Source organism: Aphis gossypii, chromosome 2 (genome assembly GCF_020184175.1).
Source record: "Aphis gossypii isolate Hap1 chromosome 2, ASM2018417v2, whole genome shotgun sequence".
NCBI lineage: Eukaryota > Metazoa > Arthropoda > Insecta > Hemiptera > Aphididae > Aphis > Aphis gossypii.
The window spans coordinates 45,510,169-45,521,324 of NC_065531.1; the positions used below are offsets into that span (position 1 = coordinate 45,510,169).

At 26.2% G+C, this 11,156-nt stretch overlaps 2 protein-coding genes across 8 annotated transcripts; one reads left to right on the forward strand and one right to left on the reverse strand.

Moving 5' to 3' along the window:
- Positions 1-298: 298 nt before the first annotated feature.
- LOC126550091 (uncharacterized) lies at positions 299-3,575 on the reverse strand. Of its 7 annotated transcripts, none has more exons than XM_050201037.1 (7): positions 3,434-3,575; positions 3,291-3,356; positions 2,800-2,862; positions 2,647-2,712; positions 2,479-2,541; positions 2,326-2,391; positions 299-2,243 (listed from the first exon to the last, which is right to left on the reverse strand). In XM_050201037.1, the coding sequence occupies exons 1-7, from the start codon at positions 3,501-3,503 to the stop codon at positions 454-456; spliced, it is 2,184 nt and encodes a 727-aa protein (XP_050056994.1). In that variant the 5' UTR covers positions 3,504-3,575; the 3' UTR covers positions 299-453. The 7 variants fall into 7 exon arrangements, with proteins under 7 accessions (XP_050056994.1, XP_050056993.1, XP_050056998.1 ...); XM_050201036.1 differs by lacking the exon at positions 3,291-3,356 and adding an exon at positions 2,969-3,034 and having other exon boundaries at positions 3,434-3,573; XM_050201041.1 differs by lacking the exons at positions 2,647-2,712; positions 2,800-2,862.
- A 264-nt stretch (positions 3,576-3,839) lies between these two features.
- Positions 3,840-7,927, forward strand: LOC114127084 (LETM1 domain-containing protein 1). The gene is made up of 7 exons (XM_027991218.2): positions 3,840-4,118; positions 5,361-5,667; positions 5,736-5,920; positions 6,090-6,203; positions 6,522-6,693; positions 6,775-6,921; positions 7,512-7,927. Exons 1-7 carry the CDS (start codon positions 4,021-4,023, stop codon positions 7,692-7,694), a joined length of 1,206 nt encoding a protein of 401 aa, XP_027847019.2. The 5' UTR covers positions 3,840-4,020; the 3' UTR covers positions 7,695-7,927.
- Positions 7,928-11,156: the final 3,229 nt, after the last annotated feature.

Below are 11,156 nucleotides of genomic sequence, written 5' to 3' on the forward strand. Positions count from 1 at the left end.
GTAAATTAAACTTACGAGTTTTTGGTGACATTTTAAATTATAATGATTTTAACTTTAAGGGAATTTAATTAGGAAATGTTTTACAAATTAATTGAAATACATAATAAGTGCTGTTATGTAACTAATATAATAACAATATTAAATAATTATAAAATATATCAACTTGATAAAAAAATTAATTAATATAATATAAAACATTTAAATAAATCATCTTGAAATAGTTAGGAAATGTTCTACAAATTAATTGAAATACATAATATTAAGTGCTGTTATATAATAAAATATAATAACAGTATGAAATAAAAGTAAAATAATATATCAACTAGATAAAAATATAAACTAATATAATATAAAACAATTAATTAAATCATTTTGATTTAATAATAAAAAATAGTTTAATAAAAATTAAAATAATCAACTGATAAAAAAAAAAAAAACAAAATTTAAAATAGATCACTTTTTGTTACTTTTAATATAATGTAAATTATCATAAAATTGCCAAGTATGTTTTGGCAATACTTGTTTTAGTTCTTGTAGGTGTTTAAATTTTTCTTCTTTAATTTTTATTTCCTCCTTATACAAACTCTTTACAACAAAATCTATATTTTTTCTGTTTTTATTAGGTAAAATTGCCCATTGGTCTTCATAATTAATTTTATAATGTATTATACAGTCTGGGGTGTACTTGAGACACCTAATATCAGTGACTGTAGGGTCACCTTTGCCCTGCCCAGGTCTAATAGATGTGTAGTATTTCAATGATGTATAATCATTAAAGCAACTGAAATTTAGATATTTCACTCTGTATGGAGTTTTAATTCTAGCATCTCTGCATACATTAATATAATCTGTTGGTAGATGGATTTCCCTTTTTCTAAGGCGCATTTCTATCGTGTGATGGACGCTGTCTACCTCCATTTGGGTATGACCTTTCTCTAGAAAGTTCTGTGTGATTGTTACCTTATGATCAATTGAAAATTTTAATAAAGCATTTGATACAACTATATTTCGGTTTTGATAACCGCAACCATCACTAAACAACGATATTTTACTTATGGTAGGAGTTTTTTCAATAATATTATTTAAATAGTCGATTATCAATGTGGCAAAAATGGACGACTCCAACCCTCCATTTGTTTCGTCCCACAAATAGCAGCATACATCTGCTGTGGACTGATTGAAAATTGTATAATTGTGAACACATAGTTTGGTCTTATAATACATAGATGAAGCTCGAATAAAAGGAGCCAATTTGACAGCTTGCACATCCATTGTCAAGGAAACATGTTCGTTCGGATTATTTATGGCCAATTGCTTTTCTAAATTTTTAGCATCTCTAGCATCCATTTTTTTTTTTTGATGAACATCATAAACATCTTGTGTAATATTTCCATACTTAAAACCCTCACATAAATCACATAGATCTTTCTTAGGAGAATAAAGAGCTAAATTTCTTTTCTGAAATTCTGAATAAAACTCTGTTTTGCTAACTGCTGTTTCATCACCTTGTAAACTAGCTACATAAGCTTTAAACACGGATACTTTTGACTCAAAAAATGATTCTAAATACAGTTTATTAGTGTTTGATCTGCAATAATGGGATGGCAACTTAGGCAAATTATCAAAAAATTTTATCATTCCTTTATTTTTATTAGGTTTTCTCCCAACTTTGGAAATATTTTTTTGGTGATCAGGGCTAATAGTTATTCCACTACCATTGCAAGAATTTGAAATCCAGTTTCTAACAGACCATTCTTTCAGATCTAGTGTCTGAAGAAACATTTTTTTGCATACTGGCAACACTTCATTTTCTATTTTTAAAAAATATTTTATAGTTCCTTTTCGGCGAGAATCATTGTTCCCAATTGTGTTAACTTTGGTAGGCTGTATAGTACATAAAGTTGACACATAAGTCCTCCTTTCACTCCATGACATGTCATTCCAAAATGTTTTAAATAGTTTTTCTCTATCCTCTTCTTTTATAAAAGGGCACTTTCTAGATTTAGAATTTTTTATACAAAAAGTAGAATTGCATCTTGGCCTTATTTTTCTTGCAGATTTACATTCAGAAAAGTGAAATTTGCCTTCATCATTTTTTTTTAGTCCTTTATATGATTGACCTCTCATTCTCAATATTTTATTTTTGTTTTTTTGCCAACAAAGTTCATCACCTGCTTCATATTTCAATTTCCGTTTTGCATTCACAACAATTTCTTCTGAACCACAATCACCAGTTTCTATCTCTATATTAATACCATTTTATTATTAAGTTAATAAATAATATTATCTTCAATATGGTAGACTTTATCTAACAAAATTGTTTACCTTCAACCGTAGTAAAATCATCAATATCTTTACTATTTTCAACCACATATTTTACAGCCTCAAATTCTAATAAAGATCATAATTTTACATAACATAAGCATAAATATTATATTAATTATTTTATAAATCAAAGAGCTTTAGATAATTATGTACCTTCAATAGTAGGAAATTCATCAATATCATTACTGGCTTCAACTACATTTTCAACCTCAAATTCTAATAAATATCATAATTACATAATATAAGTTAAAATAAATATTAAATAAAAAAATAATAAATCTGTATGTAAATCAAATAGTCTTATGTATTATTATAATATACCTTCAACAGTAGGAAAATCATCAATATTTTGACTATCTTCAACCACATATTTTACAGCCTCAAATTCTAATAAAGATCATAATTTTACATAACATAAGCATAAATATTATATTAATTATTTTATAAATCAAAGAGCTTTAGATAATTATGTACCTTCAATAGTAGGAAATTCATCAATATCATTACTGGCTTCAACTACATTTTCAACCTCAAATTCTAATAAATATCATAATTTACATAATATAAGTTAAAATAAATATTAAATAAAAAAATAATAAATCTGTATGTAAATCAAATAGTCTTATGTATTATTATAATATACCTTCAACAGTAGGAAAATCATCAATATTTTGACTATCTTCAACCACATATTTTACAGCCTCAAATTCTAATAAAGATCATAATTTTACATAACATAAGCATAAATATTATATTAATTATTTTATAAATCAAAGAGCTTTAGATAATTATGTACCTTCAATAGTAGGAAATTTATCAATATCATTACTGGCTTCAACTACATTTTCAACCTCAAATTCTAATAAATATCATAATTTACATAATATAAGTTAAAATAAATATTAAATAAAAAAATAATAAATCTGTATGTAAATCAAATAGCCTTATGTATTATTATAATATACCTTCAACAGTAGGAAAATCATCAATATTTTGACTATCTTCAACCACATATTTTACAGCCTCAAATTCTAATAAGGATCATAATTTTATACATTAATACAAATAATATAACATTAAATATAATAATATAAAACTTAAAAACTACCATAATCCTCATCTGAACTATAAGCATTATTTAAGAGCTGTTGAATTTCGTCGTCAGGTAAAAAAGACATACCTACTCTTATTTAGTTTACAATACTAAAAACTTAAAATTAGTTTAGTGTACTTTATTATAAACGCTGTTGTGGTGATGGATCATTATACAACACATTTAACATAACAAAAAAATATAATTATGGCGTTCATAATAATTAATAATAATGTTATAGTCGAGTTACGAGGTTTTAATAATAACAATGTAGATACGAGGATTTGTTTTTGTACGATATCAAATGGAATTAGCGGGAAATAATATGATATTATGATATCAAAATGTGCGCAAAAATACAGTGCATCCAATAGATAAAAAAAAAAAAAAAATGAAAATTTCGACTTACGAGGTTTTCGTCTGTAGCCGACGATATTATAGTATTTTGTATTTTTGTTTTCGCCAAAAACACCGATTTGGAAATAATGTAAATTTTAAACGCAAACGTTTATTGACGACATTATAATATCGGCATTCGGCGATCGTGTCAGAGCTGAGTCCGATTTAACTTGCCAACCACTGCTAGCGTCGGGCTGCGCACGATGAAGTTCATGATCAGCACGTCTCGGCGCTATGCCGCTATCAATTGCAAATTGTTGAATTTTGAAAACAACACGTACAAAAACAGTCGATTTTTCAGGTATGTGTGTCAACACAACGGAAAAGCGGATCACTTTTTAAGTCCTTCGTCTTCCCCAGTATTGTCCAAACGTAGTCCCTCCGTCCATCCACATACTGGTTGGATATTGTTTTTGAAAACGCATAGTATGGGTCTACCCATATTGAGTTGTTTCATTTAAGTATAATATCTACCATCTACCTATCAATATCGATTTTGTTTCTGCTTCGCATTCAAATGTGGTTGATGTTTGGCAATCATAATAATTTGTTTTTAACTTTTAAGTGATAGGCACTTGAATATTCTTGTTGAGAAATATTTATCTTTAGCCAAATATTTTACCATACTGTGTAATGAAGAAACATTATTTTCAAATACCGTCTACATTTAGTGCAATTGTATGAGCATTTTTTTTTATGTTCACATAATAATACACCTACCTACCCCCAGTCATTATTGTTGCTTTTTTAGGTAGATATCTATTAATGAAATGTGCCAAGTTAAAAATGTTGTAATAGTTTTATACTTTGTTAATATTATGTTTTATGACATTAGCAGAAATATTTTTATAATTAGGTACTTAATTGATGTATTAAAAAGTATGCTTTGCTTCGGTACTATCGAGGGTACTATATATTATATTGAATAGCAAATTTTTAGATATTTCTTAGAAAATACTTATTAGTTATTGAAGTTCAAAGTAGTATACTTTGGTATATTATCTGTATAGTTAATATAGATTATTTGATAATGTTTAGCTTTTACTTATATTGATATGAATATGTGTCAATGAGTTTATTATAAATACTGTTATATTATTTTGAATGCTTAAATAATTATCTTGTTGGCCCACCTTAAACAAAATGATTAATGAGATTTAAATAATTAAATGTTTAAATGAGCTTTAAATTTATTTCTGTGAACAATAGAAGAGGAAGCACATACTTCCTACATACATTTTAATAAATAACTTCAAATTCATCCTATAAAAAAACCCTATCAAGAAAAAACCTTTACACTTACACTCCCAGATAATCCCAATTGCAGGTTCAAAAGTAAGTGATGCCAAAACTTGAAAAAATGTTTTATATCTAATGCCTCTATAAAAAAAAAAAAAAAACAGTAGGTGCTTACTTAAATAATACCTTTCATGTATAATGTAAATATTATTTTTATTACATAAACTTATTGTGCTAATTTATATAGATTGTTTATGTCAAATATAAATAAAAATACAATAAATAATAATAAGCTTATTTTTAGGAATTCAGTAGTTTTGCAGTTACCAAGCAAGGAACCATTGAAAACTGATACAAAATCTACAACAGTTCCACCCTATATAAGTGGTAATAGTGTTGATAATGCTAACCAATGTTTACAATCCACCGAAAAGAAAAATGCATCTTCTAATAATACTGTTAAACATGATAATAAATTAGACAATAAACAAAATATGAATGAGTCAAAGATGTTAAATGATAATAACTTCACAATGCGACTGGTTAATAAAATTGAAAATTGGTCGCCATCTACAGCAAAGTATGCAAGACTGAGTGTTTTTGGTTGTAAAGTAAGAAATATTTACTTAATTAAATAAACAATACTTTATTATTAAATTAACATAATTTTTTGTTTCAGTATCTATACAAAGATGTTCTAGTGTTACTGTCAGCGTATAAAAAATATTATAGTTCTGATTTGTCATCCTTAACTTATGCGGAGTTGGAGTTGAAGTATAGGTTGCCATTACAACTGGTTCGTTTGACACCAATCCTTATTTTTTGGCCTGTACCATTTACTAATTTGTTTTTGTTTCCATTAGCGTAAGTAAAATTATGTTTTTTTTATAAATTATATTATTATCATTATTGACTATTATCTTTTTAGGTTTATTAGAATTTTAGTTTTATTCTAGGTATAATTATAAAAAAAATAATTTTAACATTATGGAATATAATAATTTGTAATTGTTGTTTAACTATTTGATTTTAGGTTCATGTTTCCTAAGTATTTATTATCTGAGCATTTTTGGACAGATGAACAACTTAAAAATTATTGGATAAAGGATCAACAGAACAACTTTGAACATAACATAAGAGTTTTTGAGTAAATTTATTTTTGTTATTTAATTCTTAAAGATAAAAAACAGAAAAATTAATTATATGAAAATATTAGTTAAACATAATAATATGTACTTTTAAAGCCTTAACCTTTTAGGCAGTCTGGCTACCACAGTTGATCTGACAAATAATTGTTGGAGCCTGCGCAGTAGGCAGCTATAGATCATATTTGTTGGATTGGCTGTAACTGCTTGGCTGCCTTGTGGTTTTATATGCCGGCTTTATACTAAACATATTTTTACATTGTGTTTATTATTTATATTTATTTAAGCATGTAGATTTGTATGTTAGTTTATTATGTTAGGCATTTGAGTTTAATGGCTGAAGAATGTTCAGATGATATGCTGTTAAAATGGTTTCGTGTGATTGAATGTCTGGGAGCAGGCGGAGTATCTCCTGTGGAAGATATTATTCAAGCCATCCCAGTTTTTACTATGTTTCCATATCATTTTAGTACTTTACCTCGTCAACATATTGTGAGTTTTTAAAATTAAATACTTTAGTGCGATATAAATATTTTGTATTATTAATTATTACTTTTATTATTTTAATTAAAGAAAGTACTATTAAAAATGTATAACATACACCGTGGATGGAGAAGAAGAGTGAGGTTAAAGAACTTAGCACAGTATATACAATTAATGGATAAAGCAATAGAATCTGAAGGCGGACCAGATAAATTAAATGATAGGCAATTAAAATGGGTATGTTGTTATTGAGATATTTCATTAATAATTTAATATGAAAATTATTTATTATATAATACATTGTATCTTAAGAGGATATCAGAGCACTATTTGTTTTCTCTCTCTGGCCCACGCGCAACATACACAAAACGCATTTACGCAGAATCATTTTTTCTATATTTTTTAGTAATCTTAGAGTAAAATCACCCATTACAAAAAAGATAGAAAATAATATTTTTGAGAGAATGACATATTGATTTTTATTTTATTGTTATTTGACTTGCAAAATAAACAATATGATGTTGTAAATTTAAATGATGTTTAAATTGTTTTGAGACCATATTTTGACAAATCGATATGTCATTCCCTCAAAAATATTATTCTCTATCTTTAATTTAATAGGTGTTTTTGCTCTAAGATAACTTTAAATCATAGAAAAAATGGTTCTGCGTAAATGCATTTTGTCTATGTTGCGTGTGGGCTAGAGAGAGAAAACAAATAGTGCGCTAACATCCTCTTAAACAAAGTATAATTATACATGCTCATATATTTGATATAGAGATATATGTTTTAATTATTGTAATTGGTGGTTATTATTTTTGTTGCAGGCATGTTTATTTAGAGGTTTAAACCCTTTTTCATCATCTAGGGAAACACTTGTCTTATATTTAAAAGACTGGATAAAGATCTCCTCGAAGATTGATAATGATTCACTCAGTTGTATACTCCACTGCCAGGTTTTATTAGCATTAAATCGACCAGAAAATAACATTCTAAAAAGGACGGAATAATGAATGGTGCTTAATTAAAATAAAAATAAATAACCATTGAAAACGTAGACAGAATAAGCCATTGCTATTACAATAATAATAAAATCTAGTCTGTACTTTTGTTTTGTAGTACTTATGTTAATCGATATTTTGTATGAAAAAATGAATATCCAATGGTGTTCTTAATATTCTGTCTTGGTGATATTTTATTTTGTTACATTGTAATTTTGTTAAATAGAGTTTTTTCAATTTTATTTGTGTTTTAAATTTGTTTAAATTCTTAAAAATAAGAAGATACATTTTAGTAAAAAACCATAGAGATTATAATTGAAATGTATAATAATGCATTGAGTAAATGCAATGGGATGCCTAAGTTGTGGTTATTATTTGGTGGTATTTAAGAGTACTGAGAGCGCAAGATGAATATTTTCATATTATTGATAATAATAACTATAACTAAAAATGTGGTAATGTATTACTTTTTCCAAACAATGATTTAAAATTTTATTTTATTGATGATGGTTCATAAAATAATCATAATAGATTTTCATTAAATGTTGGTGAACATTATCAATGAATGTTCACAATATTAACATATTAATATTTTTGTAGACTAAATAGCTAAAACCGAGAAAAAAATAGTCTAAAAATCCAAATTAATTTAGGTTCTATAAATTTAATATCTAGAATATTTTTGAGAAGGTATTATAACTTGTTTACCTATATAACAGTGGTGGCATATTTTTAGTGCCTACAGTCGTAAAAATAGTTGAATACCCTTTGATCACTCCTATAAGTTGCTTAATATTCTGTGTATAGTTAATATTTAATATGTATGGCCTTGTATATTGTTAATATACACACCTATTATATTTATGTTAATTATAATATATACCTAGAACTGTTTAGAAGATATATCGAAAAAAAACGACTTTGAGTTACCTAAGGTTATAAAAAATGTAAATTATTTAAATTAAAGTCATGCCCCTGGTAAAAGCAGTAATCAATTATTTAAAAAAATCCGGGAGTTACCCTGTAGTATAGTAGATGTACTTAATCCATTGAGATGCCTTGATCACTATAATCGATTTGTTAAAATTATTGAATTCAATTATAAATAATTTCATATGAAAAACGATCCAAAAGAGATCAATGGTTACATTCTCTATAATCTATATTTTTTACTCTTTATGTGAATAATAGTTTTTGCACCTCTGGCCTATTTTATTGTTTTATAAAATATCGATTTATAAGCATTAATCTCATTTGGTAGGTACAATGTATAAATTCCAAATGTAATACATACATATCTAGTGTAATATTATATTTATTACATTAATGACTGCGAGTAGTTTAATATTCCCATACTACATACTCATACCAGTCATACCATGTATTTAAAGTACACTTTACTTTGTTGTTCTATAATTATTAGTTAATAATATAGTTAATGAAGGTAAACCTACTATAAATATTATATTTATTATTATTTGTTCTACGAGCCTACACATTCAGTTCACGCGTATTTATTCAGTCACATAATATTTACAATATATTATGTACAATATAACGTACAGCGGACAACTGTTAGACGTTAGTAACTATCTTTAGTGGTTCACATTAGCAACGGCTTTCAAGTTCATGTATAATGTAAGTATTGTAAATATACTGTAGGTATACCTACCCACGTAACTCGTGTCTTGTGAGTACTGTGAGTAACTGATGAGTTTACTACGCTGACATCTGCCACAGCTAGTAGACAAGGAGTTCCATTCGTATAAACTAATAGGATGTGGTTATGTTATATCCGATTATAGGTACTTATGTAGTGGTCGTAGCCCATTCGGCTCCCGTTTTACAAAAAGATCAATTTCCAAACGGCTCCAGATTTTACAACACAAGTTCATTTTCATTTCATACCGACTTAAAACTGTCTCAAAAGAGGTGTGGTAAACTTTTGTTGGTGTAAACTAAGTAAATTATAAAACGTATACAGAAAAATCATATATTGTGAATTTTTTATTAAAATAATATTAAATTTTAGTGTTTAAAAAATAATAAAAAATATATGCACAATGTATATTATACATATAAGTAGAAATATAAAAAAAAAATCATATACTTCGCAATTTTTTTAGGCAATTTTTTTATACACCTAATTCATACGTGTTATTTCACTAGATGAAAATGTGTCTCCTAATGAACTCTAGTTCTTTTAAAAAATTTAGGTGTGCATGACATGAGTGAGCTTTAATTTAATTTTTTTCTACCGGAGCCGTTTAGGTATTTACCTGTTTGATAGACCTTTTTTGACGGGAGCCGTTTGGGATCCATGTATACAGATTACAGTTATACCTATCTATGTAAAATAAAGGAAAATATTCAGAAACATGCAGACATTATAACTCTCTGAGAAAATTATTATATTGACTAGGTAACTAAAGGTTTTTAAGAATTGTAAATACAATTGTTAATGAGTATTAAGCGAATTCCATAGTATCTACAGTTTTTTGGAGTAAAATAGACATATTACTTTTTTTTGGAAATCTAAGTTTTGAAAATTTAATACGAAATTCTTCATAAGTACCTGATTCATATGGAAATCATAAAATATAATAAATATTTATACGCAATTATTTTTTATAAATGTTTTTAAGTACAAATTTAGAATTTATCATCAATTCTTCTTGAGATCATAAAAATTCCTATATTTTTAATTTCTACAAAAATTGACAGAGTCTATGTTAATATAACGTTTTTAGGATTTTAGGGGATAACATAAAAATGTGTCAAAGTCGATCTCAAGTAGATAGACTAGACGAAAAATTCAAATCTGCTTTTAGAATTCTTATTACTGAATTATATCTATCAGTAAATTGTAAATAGGCCACATTTATGGTCTATAATTCTATTATATTGAGTGTGTATTAGACAAAAATAGAAAATCACTACACATTTAATTTGTTTGATTTGTACGCAACAAAAATAAATACACATTTAAATATATTTGCCAATAGTATTTTATTAATAATTATTAATTAAATGTAAACTGTGAAGTACTTACGTTTGATTTACTAACTAGAAATGATGAAATTTTATTGTATAGTATTTTAATAACTCTTGAAAATGTTAAGATTTTATGCACAGTAAATAGGTACAATTAATATAACGCTAAATTTACCTACCTATTAGATTTTTACATTATCTGTAAATCGTAACTGTATGAATTATAAAGCTCTTGGCTATAACTTATAAAGAACAAAATAATACGTAAACTTTACTAAAATTCATCATTTGTATTTAAATAAATAAAATATTTATACTCGTTGATAAATCTTTTTGTAGTACTGAAATTATAATAATATTTTCGGAGTAGATATAACATTTTAAAACTTATAGTTCATCCGTCCAACGTCTTACAAGAAAACTAAAATGAAAAACCATTTTCTAAAACGTATTAGATTTTTATGTACCTACTTTAAG